The sequence below is a fragment of the Lissotriton helveticus genome, chromosome 1_1 (assembly GCF_964261635.1).
Source record: "Lissotriton helveticus chromosome 1_1, aLisHel1.1, whole genome shotgun sequence".
NCBI classification, from domain to species: domain Eukaryota; kingdom Metazoa; phylum Chordata; class Amphibia; order Caudata; family Salamandridae; genus Lissotriton; species Lissotriton helveticus.
This window is the reverse complement of record NC_136057.1, coordinates 1378509864-1378530777: the sequence shown is the minus strand read 5'-3', so window position 1 is coordinate 1378530777 and position 20914 is coordinate 1378509864. Positions and strand designations below refer to the sequence as shown.

The 20914-nt window shown below is 46.6% G+C and overlaps 1 protein-coding gene across 1 annotated transcript in view; it reads left to right on the top strand.

Annotated features, from left to right (window-relative positions):
- Window positions 1–20914, top strand: part of C1QTNF6 (C1q and TNF related 6) — a 92662-nt gene that overhangs the window by 44644 nt on the left and 27104 nt on the right. The window contains exon 2 of the mRNA XM_078657813.1: window positions 8455–8707. Within this exon, the coding sequence (XP_078513939.1) occupies window positions 8461–8707 (247 nt within the window). The 5' untranslated portion in view covers window positions 8455–8460. The remainder of the gene's footprint in view (window positions 1–8454; window positions 8708–20914) is intronic.

The window sequence follows — 20914 nt, the reverse complement described above, 5'->3', positions numbered from 1 at the left end:
ATCAGCATATAGTAGCGATGGTAAAAAAGAGTCTTTAACTTTTGGGACATTAGGGGTAGTGGTAAGTAAAAAAAAGGATGAAGATCATTTATATACAGATTTAATAAAAGCGGGGCTAAAACACATCCTTGTCTCACGCCGCTACGGATATCCACGTCTCGAGACACCTCCCCCTGAATGTTGATTCTTATTCTAGCTGTCATGCCCATGTGCACATTTGCCAAAAAAGTGCACCAGTGCTTCGTCCATTCCAAGGGTTATGAAGGTAGAAGACAGCTTCTAACGGTTTACGCTGTCGAACGCAGTAGTTAAATCCATGAAAGCTAGATAAATTGGGGAATTTTGGGCAATAGTGTATTTACTTATTAACAAGATAAGGTTGAGACACTGCTCTACTGTCCCGATGTTAGAATTAAAGCCATTCTGACTGGGATAGAATACTAATTTCTTTTCCACCTAATCCTTTATTCGATTATACAAGACCCTGCCTGAGATTTTTAAAGTTGTGTCTATTAATGATATAAGCCTATAACAACTGGGCTGAGAGCAATCACCCTTTTAGAAAATGGGCACTATAATAGATGTTGAACATGTGAGAGGTGGGGGGAGGGGCAAAGGCAAGGGTATTAAAAACATTCAGCAAAGGAGGCGCCCAGAATCCATGGTTATATTTGAAGAGATCTCCTCACTCATTAGTCAATCCTGAGGTCTTTCCCTACCACCAGAGTGGCCCCAGAGTAAGTCCAGAGAGGTGGAGCATGGCCAGGTAGACATCTGTGTGTTTGCTGGCCGAGTAGGGACAAACTTCCCTGTGGAATTTCCCTACATAGGGGGTCGGCTCTCCCCATGGGACACCTCCCGGGTGAGGCTGATTCTCTTAGTGGGGCATAAGGGCCTTGGGCACTTTACTACTGTGAATTCAGTATGAAGGTGCACGTGAACTTCCTACAGCCATTAGGAAGTGGTGCTTGCCTGAGGTTTCTAAACATAGGTCAGATCTGCCATTGCATGCCTACGGGTGCACACTCTACGGTGGTTGTAAATGGTGTCCAGTCTGACATTGCAGGCCGGTGTGAGCCCTTGCACCTACGTTGTTTTTAAACCTGTGACCCGCCTGCACTTGCAGGACATTCTGCGCACGTGCACCAAGGATGTGCTTAAACATGTGTCCAGCCTGCCATTGCAGGCAGGGGTGCAACTTTGCACCGATGGTGTTTACAAACATGTGTCCAACCTACCGTTACAGGTCAGTGTGTGCGCCAGTGCGTTTCTTCTCAGGCTGGCCTGCTTAAATCAACAGCCATCCTGAGAGGACCTCTCACTACCACCAGAACACCCAGAGGTTACGTCTTAAGGGGTGAAGCGAGTGGAAGGTGAAAGGCAGGGCAGGTACACACATGTGTTCCCTGCCCAGGTAATGAACAATACCCATGTGTTTTCACTACCTATGAGGTTTGCTCTTCCCATAGGATAATATGGGGAAAGTGTAGAAATTACTTAAGGCTGCAATAGTGGATGGTAGTCGAGCAGCCTCATAATGTTTCCTATCATTGGATTCACAGTGACAAACCCTTTCCATCGGTAAAGGTGGTTTTGTCATGACTAGTGTAGAAATGCCCGTTCTAGAAAGTAGGCCTTTCTATGCTCTAAAACTCTTTGTATGCCTTTGTGCGTGGCTCCAGTCCACACTGGAGGTTGTGGGAACACATCTGGGCATTCCCTGCGACAGCTATAAAACACTGGGCATGCAACTGGAACGACAGACCTTTGCCATGTGACGACCTGGCTGGATAGATTGCCGGAGGAGGTTTTGATACTTGGCCACAGGAGCCAGATCGTGGCCCCATTTAAGATTAAAATCTGCATTCCACAGCCTCATAGTAGACAGGACTGAAATTTAGGGGAGACAACTGTGGTTCAAAGCCAGACCCTCTGAACCATCCCCAACTTCAAAGGCATACTACAGTATATCTACTGGTGCCATACTTCAGCAGAGCAGAGATACACTTGTGGGGAAATGGGTCCAGAGAACCTGGAGCTGCGTGGTGCAAACTGCCAGAAGAATCTGTTGTGCACAAGGAGGATTACTGCCATTGAAAGGGACCGTGTGCCCTTTCTGAATAGTGGCTGGCCTGAGCTGACTACCTGCTCCTGGGTGGCACCCTGAAATGTGCTCTCCAAGGGCTTGTTGGCTTGCCCCCTGTTCTTTCGGAGGTCTCCAGGACATCAAATATTTCCTACGAGGGACCCCACCCTCTACTTGTAACACCAGAAGAACAGTGCCCTCTTAATTGCTCACATTGTCTGCTGAATTCCAACCGGTCGCGAGACCTGAGCATGGAACTAAGAATTGTGCTAGGAGACCAGATTGCCCTGTGCAGAGCCACAGAAGTCTTTCCCACATCTAAGGCATCTAAGGCATGTGGCCCCCGCATCGTGGGAATCTTGGCATGCATAAGTGTCTTCTTGGTGGTGAGTGGATTCACAGGTTGCAGGATCCAGAGTGATCCAGAGTAGCCCGCTTTGTTGATCGTGCCGCACCTCCCTTGTGCGACACCCCATCGGCATGCTCATTGCGTGCGGTGTCCGATTCACAGGTTGTGACCCTCGGAGGTGGGGGCGTAACCATACTAGTGCCTCATTTTACCTCGTGAGGTATTGCAGAACTTGCATCTGTGTGTGTGTCCAGAATTGCCTGATGCAACCAATATCAACGTCAGCTGTGCCTCATTTCCAGGGAGATGCAGAATTTGCAACTTTTCATTTAGTGTAATCAGAATTGTCTGGTACGACCAATATCAGCCTGCACTGGATGATGTGCTCCATTTTTAATGAGGTGCTGAAATTGCAACTCTTCATATGTGTGACCAGAACTGTCTGGTGTGCCCTGTATCAATGAGCACCAGGCATTGGGCCCGGATTGCATGGGTGCGACTCTGATTGACTTATACCTGACGGGGTGCCCCTTGTCCCGAGAGGCTCCCCTGCTCCATTCTCCATTTGATTGTTCCCTTTTTAGCCCTCAGTGGAGCAGACCAACTGCCCTCTCCTCACCTGGCCCTCCAACGACATTGTGTGGCCAAGTAGTATTGCCAAGCTTGGGTCTACATGGTGAGAGTTATTGACTAGGCTGGAGAAATGCTTGCGAGAATGATTGTAAGCTGGTCAAGGACTGCATGACTCCCCTGTGCTTTGCAGAACTGGGCTGGTGCCAGAAGGTCCTTGTAGAACCCTTTTGAGTGACCGACTATTGCGCCCTATGGCTGCTTTTGCTCTGCATCCTGAGTGGTGGCCAAACCCCCATTTGGCGGCTGCCTCCTAATTGGCCCTGCTACCTACCCCCACCTGCTTCCCTGGGACCATGACTAAGAGTGACTTTGACTGTGTGTGGCCTAGGGTCTGGGGAGGAGGTTGGTTGACTCCAATCTGTGGGTGTAGGATAGTCTGAGTGAGTTGGAGTGTGAAGAAAGGCTTGGCCTTGGGGTCTGGAGTGTGTTCTCGACTGACCTGTTGGATATCAGTTGCCACACATTAGGGTGCTGAGTGCGTATGTGTGCGTTCCATATAGACCTGCCTGATATCTATTGCACCCCGTATCAGTGCGGAGTGAGTGTCTGTGAGGCAGTGATTGTCTGCAGACCACCTGTAATTCACGACACTGGCCGTCAGTGTTGCCTTACACGTTGATTTTTTGCCAGAAGAGCATTACTTTTAACATTGGCTTTAACGGTGTGGCCTCGGCTGCGGTGCTGCCAAAAAGTGTTATAATTCCTTCTATACATATTTCTGATATCGTTGTGACCAGGGGTGTAACCTATAACTGTGTGGTATTGAATTATAAGAACTGCTGGGGTGGGCCTGGAGTGGACAGCGTGTTGCACCGCATAAAGGTGCTGGGGGAGTTGTAGAATAGGATCTTTCCAAAGTATCAAAGTATGCATATTACTAATGTCATTTTAAACACGTTTTTTTTTTTGCAGAGTTTTATATAGCGCGAACTAGACCCGAACCGAATCAGGTATCAGAGCGCTTTACATAGCACCAGTTACGTTACATGAGGACGGACACACATTCATTTTAGGCACGGGGCGATTAAGTGATTTGCCCAGAATCACAGGAGGTTTTTGGCGTTGTTACCGAGACTCGAACCCAGATCCCCAGGTCAAAGGTCGAGCGCCCTAGCCTAGTACTGCTAGTAATAACTCCAAGTGTGAGTTATGCCCAGAAAAAAAGATGTTCAAGTTGTGTTGATTATTGTGTGTGTTGAATACAAACGTTATTTACATACATCACATGAGAAGTCTCTTTTATGATGCTCAAGAAGAAGAACGGTGACACAGGCCCTCGTCAGCAGCAGACTGGACTATGGTAACACACTCTACACAGGATTCCCAGCCAAACCCCTACGAAGACTACAACGCATCCAAAACGCCTCCGCCCGACTGATCGTCAACGTCCCCCGCCGCAGCCGCATCGCCCCCCACCTGAGAGACCTACACTGGCTCCCCATCGACAAGAGGATCACCTTCAAGCTCCTCACTCACGCACACAAAGCACTCCACAACGCCGGACCAGCCTACCTGAACAGCAGACTCAGCTTCCACACCCCCACCCGCCAGCTCCGCTCCACCAGCCTCACCCTCGCCGCTGTCCCCCGCATCCAACGTATGACCTCCGGCGGCAGATCCTTCTCCTACCTCGCCGCCAAGACCTGGAACACCCTCCCTACCTACATACGGTAGACCCAAGACCTACTCGCCTTCAGAAGACTCCTCAAGACCTGGCTCTTCGAACAGTAGCAGCACCCCCGCCTCCCATCAGCGCCTTGAGACTCTCACGGGTAAGTAGCGCGCTTTGCAAGTACTCTGATTGATGCTCAGTGTATTTATTGTGAGTGCTGTGCCAAAGCTTTACACATTGACTCTGTGATAAGCCTGACTGCTCAATATCATTCTACCTAAGGGTGAGCGCAGATTATATAGTGAGCCTAATCACCTGCCCCTGATAGGGAGAAGTAAGTTCCGCCTGGCTAAGGCATCGCCTCAGCCAGCTAGAAAGTGCCAGTTCCAACACTGCTCCACTGCTTTCAATAGGTTTGGATTATACAACTACCGCTCAATACATGTACATATGTATAAAGACATACATATAGGGGTTCTAAGAATAAACACACAATATTCTTAATCTGTGTCTTGCTTTCATCTGACAGAGGAAGAATACAAACACAGTAAAGAAAGAGATGAACAGAGACAGGTGAAGAGACAACAGGGGAATTATGAAAAGTAGAGGACTTGAGAGAGTAAATGAAAGCAGGAGTAAAAAGTACCCACAAAGCCGTAGCAGTGTGAGAAAGGACAGAATGAGTGATGAAGTGGAGGTATTACATTTGAAGAGCTAGCAAGGTAGTTTGTGGGTCTTTCAATTCATTCTAGTTTTCAAAATCATACAGTGCATTAACCTGCATTAGTCCATGTGAAGGGTTAGAGGAACGTCCACTCCCACATAAGGTTATCCTATGTGGCTATTTTGAGGCACTCTTTACTTTCTTAGCACTTGGTAATGTTATCGCTCAGGAAAAAGGATCCCTTTCATCGGAAATCTCTGAATATAAGAACCCAAACCTTAATTTATGTATTTTTCTATCCTTAACAGGCAAATTAAGTGACAGAAATCACAGATAGTCTCTCTGAAATCATTAAAAGCAGAATATTTCCACAAATGTGCAAACCATCCAAACACTTTAACAGAATAATGCTCTATTTGAAAAATCCATTAAAATAAAGAAAACATGCCTACAAGCAGCAGCATTTTCTAATTTTGCTGTGATTAAAAAACATGCTGACAATTAACTATTCCTAATGTACCCCTGATTAAAAGCACCACTGCTTTTCACATTTTTAAAACTTCAAAACAGAGGAAAAGTGTAGCCGCCAACACAGGGCCTGAAAAGCAATTAATTTTTTAAAGTAAAATAGTGAAAGGCACTTTACTCCACTAAATTGGCAACTATGCTTTTAGTCCGTATGGAGATAATGAGCATACTACTGATTTATAGAGAATACGGAATTCAAAGAATTGAATTATAGATAGGCAACTTTTACTTCTCCATCACAGGATTCTTTCTGATATCTATAAATCGTGGACTGGTCTGGGCCTGCCTTCAAGGTGGGGACCAATAATATAGCAAGGTAGAAGGTTAGGTACTGTAGGTTGGTCCAGCAGGTTATCCTTCGTGGAGTCAGAATCAATACAGCAGTGTTCAGCAAAGGGTATGAACAGAGATCCGGCAGACATAGCTGCTTTGCCTCTGGGAGGTGAGCCATTGATGTGCCCAGCAAAGATCTGTTTGCTTCTTGGTAACAAGTCAGAATAGAAGGCACTGCAGTGTCGACCCAGCAATCAGTGGTCGGGTTCATGGATGCCATTCTTGAGAAAACCACTCCATAATTGACAAACCTCTATTTAGACTTTAACTGCCTTAAATTCTCTGGGGCTCATTTATGAGCCCTTGCGTCACTTTTACACCACTGGTCACTTTTTGTGACGCACCAGCGGAGTAAAAAATGTGCCTTGTTGCACCATATTTACAAAGTGACGCATCTAGGTAGATGAGTCACTTTGTAAACCCCTGCGCCACATTATACCTGCCCAATGTATGCAAGGGGGCGTTTTGACGCAAGAAAGAGTCATACAAGTGACTCAGTGAAATCTATAAGATTTCACTGCGCCATTTCTTGGACGCTAATGCGTCAAAATCTTACGCCTGCCTCATGGCAGGCATAAGACTAATGCAGGCACTAACAACATGGGACTTGCCCATGTGAAAGTACACATTGCTGGAGTTGCGTCACTTTTGTGACACACTCCAGCAATGCGTCACTTTTGCGCCTACAGATACGTCAGAAATACTGACGTATCTGTAACTCCTTGCGACATGATGCGTCATACTGTAAATATGACGCATCGTTAGTGTCGCAAGGAGAGCGCAGTGAAAAGTGACGCATCGCTGTTTTCACGCAGCGATGCGTCACTTTTCATAAATAAGGCCCTCTGTCTTTTCCCATCAAACATGAAATATATGAAGAGTCATTTCGACGAAATACGGTGGATCAAGAAAGAAGGTTACAACTTTAATCATATAATTTCTAAGAAATCGGAGATGTCTTTAGGAAGAAAGATCGGTGGGTGCTTTAGGAAGTGTTACTCATTAATCTATACGGTTATTCAGTGGAAAGAGCCTAACAAGCCCATTATCTAAAAAAATGCCCCGAAATCACCTGCACTCCAAGACACAATATGGTTTTCCAAGGAGTCAAAAGTACTGTAGGTTAGTTCCATTAATTACAGAGTGGCACCTCAGTCGATCATAAACCCCCTATTTGAAGCTGAACTCTGAGTGAGAACAGTTTTTGCCATTTTGGATTGCGAATAGTGTCATTGCGTGTGGCTTCAGAGTATTCCACCTTGGCCTCCTTGCTAACAGAGCCCCAGAAAACCTATTCTGGAAAGCTCTCAGCTTGGAGGCCACTGAGGCATCGGCAATGCCTTTGGTGGGGCTGCCACAGGACGCAAAATTGCTCTCTAGCTACATCCACGCTAAACAAGCACAAGGTAGGACATTCCCTACATATAGTTTACTCAGTATGGGGGGGGGGTGGTATGGCTGCCGCGGGCACAAGTTCCCTGGCCTGGAGTATTGGTAGGAGGCACAGGGTGACATATACAATGGAAGAAAACTATAACGTGCTTAATTGGTAAAAAAAAAAAAAGAAAGTACCAGGACAATACTCGGGAGGCCACCGCAGCTTGCACCTCCTACTGCCACTGTCAGCACTGCCAATGACAGTACCTACACAACTATTAACCATCACACTGTTACAAGTGTAAACTGTGAAGAAGTGTAGTTCAGACTGTTCAAGGCCCCCAAAGCAATAGAAATGGCTTGGCGGCAGGTATTAGATGTTTTAAATGCATATTAAAATACTAATCAACTGTTGTCCTGCTCATCTTTAAATTACATAAACAGTGCCACCATGTGGCAGCTGTTATAAGTGCCGGCGTTGCCAAATAAGTCCGGTGCCGAGCACTGGAGACCACCAGCTCAAATCAAGCTCTGACTATAACCAGCCAGCAGGAACACTTTAGCGCATGGGAGAGATACAGAAGTGAGCGTGACCTTATCTTGGCCAGCAGAGGGCACTGCAAGGAACGGTAGAGATATGCATACGTGGGGAGAAAGCTAACTCAAGTCAGGAGGGAGGGAGCACACAGGGGAATGGGAGAGATGCAATGGGAGAAAGAACTGTGACCCAATGTCAAGATGAAGTTACCTCCTCTTTTCTCCAATTTCTCTGGGATTCTTCCCACTCAATAATTTTTCGTCCTCATTCCCTTTTCACCCCATTCATCTCTCTCTTCACATATTACATGTCTGAGAGTCCCTCTTTCCCCCAGGTCATCATGGGACTTGCTGCCTTCCTGTGGCCTTTCAGTCTTCTCTTCCTGACAGCCATGATCTGCGGGGCCCCGTCCAATGAGCCTGTCACCGACGACCCCCTGATGGCCTCTCCCCGTGTCTGCCAACGCTGCTGTGACTCTGTGGACCCTCAGCCTTCAGCTACGACTCAGCCCTCTTCTGCCGCCCACTCAAGCCCTCAGTACCTTCTGCCAGAGGTACGGCCCTACATCGACATCACCATCTTAAAGGGTGAGAGCTTCACTTGGTGTTTATTTGTGGGGACATTTAGAATATAAAGTCATCTTTGTGCTTTGTGTGGCAACCAGGACATTACAAGCTCAGACTTCCAACCTAAGGTAGGTGAGTTTTTTAAACAACTATGGCATTAGAACAATGGATTAATGGGGTGTATGCTAACTACATTATACTCCTGTATGAATTGTTTGTAGTGAGGATGGGGGGTTGCCCGGTGCCCCTGGGGCTCAGCGGACCGCTTCCGTGGATGGAAATGGACGCATTATGGCATGGGAGGGATGGGGGGTGAGCGGTTTGGGGTGGTTGACTGTACTGGGGGAAATGTAGTTTGGGGTACAAAAGGTGCCTTTGCTATTGCATAGGGGTGTCCTTAGGGGTTTGATCCTTGTTTGTAGGCCAATATGGGTACTGACGGGGGCTTTTATTTTGATTCAATTGTTTGCTTTTGCCAATTAACTTCCGATACTGACTGATGTGCACTGTTATGGAGCTGATTTTTACAATAAAAAGATTTCCCCCAAACAAACTATGGCATTAGAAATCAAATCTCCACCCGGGGCGTGCGCGTGGGCAGCATATCGGGAACTAAGGCTGAGAGCATTTCATTTCACTTTTCCTGAAATTGTCATCCCTAAAGTTACTGATAGGAGGCAATCTTTTTGAGCGGGCAAAGATGGCGACTATGCTCCAGAGAAGTCACGTTTGTATTGTGCTATATTTATGCATGCTTCATAACCATTACAAGGCGCCAAAGCGGTTTGGCAGATGAGAGGATGTGCTTGGTTGTAGTGTGTTCTTAGTAAAGTGTACCGTAATCATGGATGACGGCAAACAATTCTGCTCTTATTGTGTTATATTTTGCACATCTGGCTGGTCAGTAAAGCAACAGGAGAAGGATATAAGGTGGCCCTCGTTGTATCGTCATACATCCAGATATAAAATGCTGCATTACAATCACCCTCCATCCACATCCAAGGATTACTCCAACATCCACTCTAAAATGTGTGCACTCCTCCCAGATGGCACAAACACAGGACTACAGAGAAACTGGATGACTAGAAATATGGCCTGCATTATGACACATGGCACTGAAAAAAGTCAACATGAACTTATCTCTTGAGCTAATTTCCTCTCCATGCTCGTATCCTCAACAACCCAACTACATCATCAACTACCTCTTCTCCCCAGTTCTCACATCTCTCATTCAATCTCCTCTTTCTGCCTCAGACTTTGGCTCATACTTGTCTAAAATTGCAATCATGAATATACTCACCTCATTATTAGCAAACCCACCACGTTCTTCCTAGTCCGCTCCTTTAACTCCATGTAATGTTATCTACATACATATTTACATTGCATCCCACGCTTCCTGCACAAGTGATCCTCATATTGAAATCAGCCAGTTCTTCATGTCCACCATCTGGTCCTTACAGCCCCCATATCGTCAAATCATCAAATTTCTCATCTCGAGGTTTGTCTTGCTTAATTTTAAACTCTATCTTCAGCTTCTCAGATCTGGCTATTACAGGTGGTAGTGTGCGTGTTAGATGGGTGGTTGAGAATGCATCTGAGTGGTGGTGCGTAAGCAGAATGTGAGTGTGGCACACACGTGTGGGCATGGAATGTGTCAATGGACGGCTTGAGACAATTGCTGAGCTAGATCCTGGCAAGAGGAATACATATCTGGAACCAGTCTGTGTGGTGTTTTGTCTTTCGGCCTCATGCACTAACTTAAGTCAGATGTGGTAAACTTTCTGCTAACTGATCAACCTTATTCAACCATTGTAGGAAAGTAGGATCTGCTTTCATGGTTCCCTTCACTTTTTGCTGGTGTAATTCTGATTTCTGACTAGTCTGACTGGGATCCTGCTGATCAGGGCCCCAGTCACTGTGCTCTCTCCCTAAAGTGTGAGTTAGTACCTTTCTAATTGGCTACTGGTTTACCCTTCTAAGTCCCCAGTATATGGTACTGAGTACCCAGGGCATAGGTACACCGCAGGTCTCCCATGGGCTGCATGTATTGTGCCACCCATGAGAGACCACTCAAACTGTGACTACAGGGCTGACAGTGCAACCTGTGTGAGCTAGTGCTAGCACCACTCACAACAGATATACGTTTCCTTATATCTGAAGTCTCTGCACTAAAAACCTGTAAGTAACCCCTAAAGTAGGCCTTTCAATCCTGAATGTAGGGTGATTAGTTATAAGTGTGAGGGTGCCCTGCATGAGCAGGACACCCATTACAAACCTAGGAGTCAATTCTCCTGGCTTTGTAAGTGCAGTCAGCCCTTTTATACATATAGTGGACATCAAGTCAATTACGGGAAGTCTAACTATATTTTGACTGCACCAAAACTGGTCATGTTTGGTATCAAGCATGTTGAAATCCTACCACAACACTAATTTTAGTGTTGGATGTAAGATCCCATGTACTGGGCCCCTAGGAAGCCCCCCCCCCTGTATTCCTGGTACTAGCCTTTCAGGGTCTAACAGCAAGTTAGTGTTGCTGCCGACCACAGACACGATTCTGCACTCCAGCTGCTGAGCCAGACTGGGGCAGGGGAAGGTAGAACATTAGGTTTCCTGTCACTGGGATGTGTGGCCATCTCCCAGACAGGATTTAGTGTATTGGGCTGAGTGGGGGCACTTGCCAGAGACACCAGACTGCTTTGAAGGGCATATTTGGTGCCCTCCTTGCATACTCGAGTTGGAACCAGTTCAGTGAGCTTTTGGCTCCCGCTCTGGGGCAAAACTGGACAAAGGACATGGGAGTATACCCCCTTATGTCCAGCCCCTTCTCTGGTAGGGACCCCTGAATCGTCCCAACCCTTTCCTTTGGGTACTTAAGGGCTTACATGTGGGTGACTCTTCAGATATGTCGTGGGACAAGATTCAGTTCCAAAACCACTTCATCTTCAACCGTCTGGACACGTTGGACTTCACTTTGGCAACCAAGACTGTATCCAGAAGACTCCTGCTGCTCCTGGTCTACTCATCCTGCCAGTCTTCTGCGTTGTTTGCTCCTGTGCTCCATCCAGGTTCTTCTACAGGCCTGTCGGTGTCAAAGACACCTAAAGGAATCTCCCTTGGAGTGAAGGAGTGACTCCTCTGCATCTGCAGGCACCACAACTAAGCTGACCGGTCTGCTGCTCCTGACGTCCTCCGGACTTCGCAAGGCCCAGCAACACAGGTGGTCGTTCTGCAACTTCCTTGAGCCTTCACTGTCTTCTCAGCGAGTTTGAGGCCAGGATCCCTCATCAGAACCGCTGGAATAGAACCCATGTGCACCACGTCGACTTGCCGCTGCAAAGGCTCCAAGTAGCTCCAGCTTCCAGCAACTCTTGCTACCAAGATCTTTGTCCTCACGCATCCTCTGCACCGTGGGCCTGTATTGTTGGTGAGCTCTTCGAGGCCCTCTTGCGACTCCTTTTCCATTGCCTGTGGGACTTGAGGGTTTTCTTTGGCTCCTGTGGGCTCCCCTGCTTGCTCGGGGTGTGCTCTGTTGCTGCTGCCAAGGCTTGTTGGTGCTCCCACCGGACACAGACCCCCTGGCTCTCGACTTCCAAAGTGGGACAGCTCGTGAAGGGGTCCTGGTCTTCCACAGTGTCGCCTGGTCCTCATAGCTGCAGCGACAAGGTCACCGTCAACCCTACTGCATTTTCTGTCATCGGTGGTCATTGGTCTTCTGTGCCTTCTGGTCACTCCTGATTGGCATAGACTGTGTCCCCTCTGCTTGCAGGTACTCCTCTTCAAGAATCCACCCTTGGATTCCACTGGACTCTTTCACCTTCTTCGCCAGCAGCATCTTCACTGAAGTCCTCCATTGTGATCTACAGTGGTGTCCGATGTCACAACGCACCTATGCATTCGGCTTCCCTGGTGTAGGTATCCTGTTTCCTGGGATATCCATGGGTGGAGTGACTCTCCAACCTTCCATCTTCCATGGGGTTTCTACAGGGTTCTCAGGTAAGGGTCCTTCTTCTTGAAAACTGCAATTGCGACTTCCGCATTGACTATCATTGAGTACGCAACTGGGCTTCCACTCTGCATATGGCCTCCGTGGGGTTCCTGGGTACTTTTTAAACACAAGTAGGGCTGCTCCTAGTGGGGTGACCAACAGGTGCTTTGAGATGCGTGATTGGTGGGGGCATCTCACAAAAAGTGAAGGACTGGCCTCACACACCACCTGGTGTCATGCTTCATCATAGGCCGTCCTCGTCCTCTAAAAACTCAGTTTGAAAGAGGGCGGGTATACACCTGACGACAGGGATGCACGTCTAAACTAAGTGGGGGCCCGTGGGTAGTGAAAGTGATCTAAAAACCATTACAGTTGTCATAAAGACAAATTTTAATAAACTGTGCAACTGTATGGTGTTCAAAGAAGTGTGCAGTGACTAGGGAAATAATTATCCCTTCATCGTGGTATGTGTGGTCAACATGTTTCTGCCTAATGTCCCATGAGGGTACATGGCATTCTTCAGGACATAATGGGCTCCGTCTTTATAATTAAATAAAGATCAACCACTCTTTGGGGTGTGAATTATCGTTCACCCCACTGCTATGGGACTCCAAGTCTAGCCTGTAGAAAAATGATAAGACAAACACAGACATAATATGTAAGGGTGGGCGTAGTTCGCGAAGTAGCACTACGCGAAGCTACGCGAAGCTACGCGAAGTGCACTTCGCACTACGCGAACTTCACGTAGCACTACGCGAGCTGCGTAGTGGCATGTTCGCACTGTGCAGGATGCTTTTTCAATGATTGCACAGTGCGAACAAGCATCCGGCACTGTGCAATCATTGAAAACGGCATGTTGCACAGTGCGAGCATAGTTTTCTGCCGCTCGAGTAGATTTTTACTCGAGCGGCAGCTTTCTCAAACCGAACTGGTAGTTTCTCATTGCGAGCGGTCGCGAGCATGCACGACCACTCGCAATGAGGAACCTGACCTACCCGCGTTGAGAGTCTCGCCGGGATGTCATTTTGCTTGCTCGCGGTCGCGAACATGATGTTGAGGACCGCGAACAAGCAAAAAATGACCGCTGCACTACGCTACGCTGCGCTACGCTACGCTGCGATACGCATGTTTGCACTGTGCTACGTGCAGCTCGCGTAGTGCGAAGTTGCGCAAACTTCGCAAACTACGCGAGCGTAGCGTAGTGCTTCGCCCAGGGTTAATAATATGTAGGTTTTCACTGGTTATTTTACAAGTAACCATCCATCACCACACTGCTTAGCGTGCGTGTTTATTAAAAGTGCATGACATGTGTCATTCATACGCATGTGCACACCTTTAAAAAATATGAGAGAGAATGTCTCTCACAATTTACCCAAGAACTTTAAACTACTTTCTCCATGGGAGGCGTGGGGGAGGGCCCGTCTAGTGACATTCTGGGAAAGTAGGGTAAAGCAAACAAAACCCGATGATGATCCATCAGGTTTAAACATAAATGCAAGGTTTTTTTCCAAAAAAGGGTTTTTGAAGAGACAGAGAAATGCCCTCCTTAGGTGTTTCAACCGCATCCACACACGCACCAACACTCATACTCTTACTGTATCTGGGTGCGCCTTCCGCCGAGAAACCTAGCTGTGTCCTCTCCGCCTCCCCGTCGATGAATGGAAGTGGACTTGGCGGGGTATTATATAGTCCTCCATCATATATAATTAGTGCCAATTTAGGTATATTGGTAGCACCTTGGTAGGATCCGGTGTCCCCGCTATCGGACGTGTTTTGATTGTCTGTCAGCCTGACTATGGGTGTGCTAGGGGTGTACCCGTATCCCTAAGCTTGTTGTAAGCCTGACTGCCTGGCTCTGGTCGCCTCCCCGGAAGTGAGCGTAGGTAGCTTCCTGCCATGGTCGCGCTCGCAAAGTATGAGTGTTGGTGTGTGTGTGGATGCGGATGAAACACCTTAGTGGGCAAGGACGGCCTATGATGAAGTATGACACCAGGTTGTGTGTGAGGCCAGTCCTTCACTTTTTGTAAGATGCCCCCACCAATCACGCATCTCTAAGCACCTGTAGATCACCTCACTAGGAGCAGCCCCACTTGTGTTTGACATTTCTCTTTGGAGGCTGGCTGGCTCCAAGCACCCAGTGCCTCTAGTTCCCATCCCCAGTTACATACCAGGGCTAGTGTGTTCTACGTTCCTGGGTACTTACCTTGAGTGGGTCCTTGGGGCCCCGGCTCTTCTAAGTCATGTGGGTCCAGTCTCAACTTCGGTCGCAGTTCACATTCCACTTTATTGGTATATGGTTTGATCTCCCCCTTGAGACCACATTGTATTTGTGCTACTTACCTTTTCTACTATTGAAGTATTGCATGTATTGGGATTATATATATGGGTAGGAGATATACCAATCTGTTAGTGAGTGTTCATAATAAAAACATATTTTTATAACTGCACTGTGTGGTTCTTTTTCACTTGATCTACACTATTTGATTAGTACTGGTAAAACAAGCTGCTTTACACTCCTTCTGGACTAAGCCTGAAGGCTGCTCTCCACAAGTACCAAATAGAGAGCTTTCTATGGTTGTTTGAGACCACTGAAATCACCATAAGAGTTGTCTTGATAAGTGCAGGGTGATTCATTTAAATAAGTGTGCACAATATAATAAACCACCTCCTACATTGATGTGCAGTGATTGGGATGTAAGCCATCATTGTTTTACCAGCTAATCTAGGTGTGGATTAAATTAAAAAACATCACTAGCATTAGGCACATATAAAATAGTTTTGTAGACAAGTAGGTTCTACTGAACTTTTAGATTGGTCGTTAAGGGTCTAGCACAATTCTTTCTGCAATCCCAGGAAGGTTAGTTTTCACTAGGGTAGGTAGGTACAACACCACACTACACATAGACACCATTTCATTAGTTATGGAACCCAATGGGCCACAATCCTCGAGATACAGCAGTCTTAAATTCCAGGAACCTAGGACCCTGGGTACCTCTAGAAAATTGAAGACAGTTTGTAACCCCACCACTAAGTATATCTTAGAGTTGCTTATCCTAGATAACCACCAGAATCCTGATAGGTCAGAGGAACAGGACATAGTGGGTGGGGACACTCCAAAAAATGGGCCAAGAGAAGTTTCCATTGTGACCTTCATTCTGAGCATGACCAGGAGGAGTGTGATGACTCCACCATGGTGAACTTTGATCCCCCAGGGAATAGTACAGGTGATAAGAGGGCGTCCCTAGAGGTAGGCCTACCTTCGATTCTCCTGAGAGGATACAGAGGATACGGGGGGGTCTAGGTCCTCCACTGCTAATTCCAATGCTTCAGAAAATTCCATAGGGACCTCCATCACTAGCAAGAGGGAGGACTCTTTAGAGAGGGAATACTACCTGATCACACTTGAGAGAGTTAGACTTAAGCTCAGGCAAGAACTGTTGGCCCTTGATAAAAAGACCCTGGAAGTCCAGAGGGCTAGGATAAAATTGGGACTAGAGTCTCATGGTGGCAGCACTAGTGTACCTAGAATCAGAGAATCCTCCTTTGATAGTAGGGACCTGAGAAGGATAGTATCTCCTTACCAGGAGGAGGTTGGTATCCATAAATGGATCAATGCTTTAGAGAGGGCCTGCAAAGTTCAGAAGGTCCCTCAGGGGCAGTGGGCAGCTATCCCATGGCTCTCCTTTGTAGACACAAGCTCCCCACTGACCCTGAACAGTATAGAGGTAAGTTCAGGCATACTCAGAAGGCACACACTCAAGATTGGGTGATTTCATAGACAATGCGATTAAGGCTCTAGAAGGCTGGCTTCGTGGAAGCAAGGTATAGGAGTATGAGAGATTGTACAATTTGTTGAGGAAGGAACACGTCCTTAATAATAATGATCATCAGAATCAACAACTGCACCAGTACATGGTAGACTCTGATCTGACCTCTACCCAAGAATTGGGAAAATGGGCAGACAAATGGGTAAAGCAGAAAAACCATGGAGGTGTAGGTGACCAGAAGAAGCAAGAACCTGCATCTGTGGTGAGTCCCAAAAGTCTAAGAAGGGTAAAAAGAAATGTTGGTGTTACTCATTTCAAGTAAAAACCCATTGGACAAGGGATGCTGATTGTCCTAAGGCCAATACCAGGAAGCTGCTACCACTACCCCAATGGCAGGTACGCCCCCTAGCACCAGTACAAGTGCTAGTACAGCAACCAAGGGATTAGTAAGGATAACCTTGGGTTCTGAAGTGGGTTCTGATCTAGTCAGAACTCCCACTCAGGCTGTCCTTGTTTGTAATGGTGGCGTATATCTTGTCACCTTAATAGTAAGTCCCACTAACTTGGGCAAGTACAGAGAACAACCTTTGATCAATGGAAATGAAGCTATGGCTTACAGGTACACAGGGGCCGGATACACAATGGCGACAGAGAAACTTGTGTCCCCTGAACAGAACATATATGGTCAGTAATACCAAGTGACAAACGCTAGCAATGTCAGGACTGATCACTCCTTGGCATATGTGGATCTCTGCTGAGTAGTGGTAACTGGCCCTAAAAGAGTTGCGGTTTCTCCAGACCTACCTGTGGATTGACAGCCTGGTGTGAAGTGGACTTCAGGACACATGTAAAGATGAAGGGCATCTCTGCCAGTGCATTTGCTGTCACCAGGGCTCAGGACAAACAGCTGAGCACTGATGGTACACTGGATCCTAGAAACATGGACCGGCTGGCTCCTAAGAGAAGGAACAGAAAGGGCAAGGATTTATTCTCCTCCCAAACTCCCAGTGAGGATCAGTCTCCTGATGGAGATGATCTCAGTCCCTGCGAAGGAACTGTCCCAGAGGAAGTTGGGCCTGACCAGGCAGAGTTCTTGGGGGTAGGGGGCCCTTCCAGGGCAGACTTTAGTTTGGAGAAGAAATCCTGCCCCTCTCTTGATCAGCTCAGAAAGCAAGCTGTTGCTGAGGAGGCAGGGAATGCCAATGGTTCCCATAGGATCTATTGGGAAGATGGGCTCCTGTTCGCTGAAGGTAAAGACACCAATCCTGGTGCCACCAGTAGGTTGGTAATACCTCAGATGGCCAGGGGGTTTCTTCTGTCCCTTGCACATGACATTCCCCTTGCAGGACATCTTGGGCAAAGCAAGACTTGGGACAGGCTTGTCCTTCATTTCCACTGGCCCCATATATCTGAAGACACCAAGGAGTTTTGTCGATCCGGTATCACTTGCAAAGCCAGTGGCAAGTCAGATGGCACTACAAAGCCCCCCTTAATTCCACTCCCAGTAGTTGGGGTTACCTTTGATAGGGTAGGGATAGACATTGTTGGTCCTTTAAAGCCTCCCAACAGCATCTGGATATAGTTATATCCTAGTGGCGGTGGACCATGCCACTAGGTATGCAGAGCTATTCCCCTTCGGACCACTACAGCTCCTGTGGTGGCTAAAGCACTTCTGGTTTTTTTTTCCGGACTGGGTTTCCCTAAGGAGGTTTTAACAGACAGGAGTACAAACTTCATGTCTACTTATATCACTGCAATGTGGTAAGAGTGTGGAGTGAACTACAAGTTCACCAAACCCTACCATCCACAGTACAAGGAGCTTGTTGAAAGGTTAAAAAAAACCTCAAGGGTATGATCATGGGGCTCCCAGAAAAGCTGAAGCGAGAATGGGATGTCCTAATTCCCTGCCTCCTCTTTGCCTACAGAGAGGTTCCACAGAATGGGGTCCATTGTGTCTGGTTAAGAAAAGCTGGGAGCAGCCTCTCAAACCTCCTAAACAGGATATTGTGGACTATGTCCTTGGCCTGAGTTCCTGTATGGCTGAGTATTCGAAGAGTCAAGCAAAAAACCTAGATGCCAGCCAGAAGCTTCAGAAAGCTTGGCATGACCAAAAGGCTGTACTGACTGGTTATCACTAATTGAAAGACTCCCTTTCCTTACCACACATTCACTGACACATATATTACATTCCATATGACTTCTAATAGAGAGGTAACATTTTTATCACCAGTTAACATGCAAATATTGTCACTAAACACTTACCCCTGTATTATGTAAAAAATGCAGATGTATTACACATTTGTTTGTATATAAAATTGTACCATAGTATAAACAGTACTGAATGGTGCTGAGTTAAAAAAAAGAGAGGATTCTTACATATATAAAAAATCCCAGACAAATGTCTTGCTATCAAAATACAACCACTACATTTCAATTTAAGTCACTTTTTCTGATAATTCTATAGTGTTGCAGGGATTCTGCACAAACACAGAACTATGCGCATGATTAATGGATCTTGGTGTATAGGGACTGGGTCCTCCTAACACCGTAGTACCCACGAGCCCAGGACCGACTAGCTAAAGTGTCTCACTTGCTCTCCTACTTATTCACAGAGAAACAAATGATTAGACACCCCAGAACACAACACTCCCAGATCTCTCAGGAATCGCGGTAACAAGACACACCTTTTCGCTCTCACTCTTGTGCTTGTCCACAATAGGATCTGACAGAGACACAAAACAGTTTAAATATTTATTTTAACAAACGTGCCCTAATATGCAGCATACGTGCCACAACAAGCAGGAAAATGCATAGTGCAAATATAGTCAGCATAGCAGCAAGCTCATAAATCATAAAGGGAGATGTCATCATGGAAAGACAACAGAGCCTAACCTCCCTCTCTTGCTAAGAAGCAGTATTTTTATATGTTAGACAATCTCTCTGCTTTGTCAGCAGACCCCATACTTAGCCTATAGATGGTAGATCTACATCATAGGTACTGTTTTGCTCTTCTCCCTGGAAAAAGGCCTAAGGTCAGGCCAGAACAAAATAACAAGGGGCATTGTTGTTCGACCTTGCACATAATGTTCAGTCAAAATCCCAGGAACATGCAGAGAGTGAACACAGCTATGAGTTCTCATGTGAAAGCAGCCATAGAAAATATTGCAAAAATAGAGACGTGTAGTAACATGCGCAAAGCAGCAGGCAGGCTGCGACGTGCTCTTGCTAACCTAGTGAAGATGACAATGTCCAAATGGGCCACGTGACACCGTATCCTTGGCCAGATCGTTAGCCTATGCTAAGACAGAAATCAGAGATAAGCAGAGGCAAAGCGTCTCAGTGGTATTCCAATGAAGATATTCATGAAGCCAAAAAAAACATTTGATTGCAAGGTTTTATTTGTCAACAATTTTTGTTTTCAACAGGGTATTCAAAAAGCCATCCATTCATAGTTATTCTTCGGAAATAGAAATGTTGCTGGAAAATCAGAATGCTATGAACTCCAGAACAGTGTCAGTTCCTTCCATATTGAAAAGGACTGCCATCCAGTTGAGTACATTGAACGAGCACACATGCTCCTCATATCCAGAGGCTGTTAGGAGCATCTCAGGGCAACCCGTGTTAACTTCGACGAAACTCCAATCAATGAGGTGCTGTGTATGAGCACAGGTACTCAAGTCTGCTGTTGGTCCATGTAGAGGATCGCAAAGCAGACGCCTACCCATGGAACATACCTGGTCATGGGCCTTCAATTGACCCAATAACAGATCGTAATCCAGGGCAGCGTGTGTGGTATTGGAGAGGCAGACATCCAGGGCCCACTGAAAAGGGCACCAGAGGCAGTGGAACACAGATTGCACGCAGGTGAAATAGGCATAACGGAAATTCAGCCAATAGTCGATGCCAAAAGACTTCACTGGCAGGGAACCAAAAAGATGCCGCATTCGATCACAGTACAGTTGCAAATGGACCAGGTTTGGCAGCTTCAAAGATCGAGCATTCATTGCGAAGCAATAATAGAACAAGCATGCCGCAAATCAACAGGAGCACCAAGGAAACCCTCCGAAATGGCTGGAAAATTTAGAATGCATAAAGGCCGGTATTACTCTAAAAATAGTCTGAAAGGAAAAAGCAAGGCCGGATCCCACGAGTTTAAAAAAGTGGGCAATGCCTTTTGTATCAGGCGCATTCAATATTTGGTGTATTAACTCTCCAAAATGGAGTGGGAGATTCGTGTTTAGCAGCGAGTGTATCTCACTTGCGGTTCTCGCCCACCTGCAATTCAAAGGTCTCTCTAGCTAATGTGAGAGCCACTTCTTGTTGAAACAATAGCGCTTTGAATCTGCTTAGTTTATTGAAATCTGCTTTCAAAGTTGGAATGAAAGGGCAAAGCAAGCTCATCTACAATCCCATGCGGGGTGGAAACAGGCCACTGCTGCAACATGTAACATGTTGGGAAACTGTTACTTTATACAG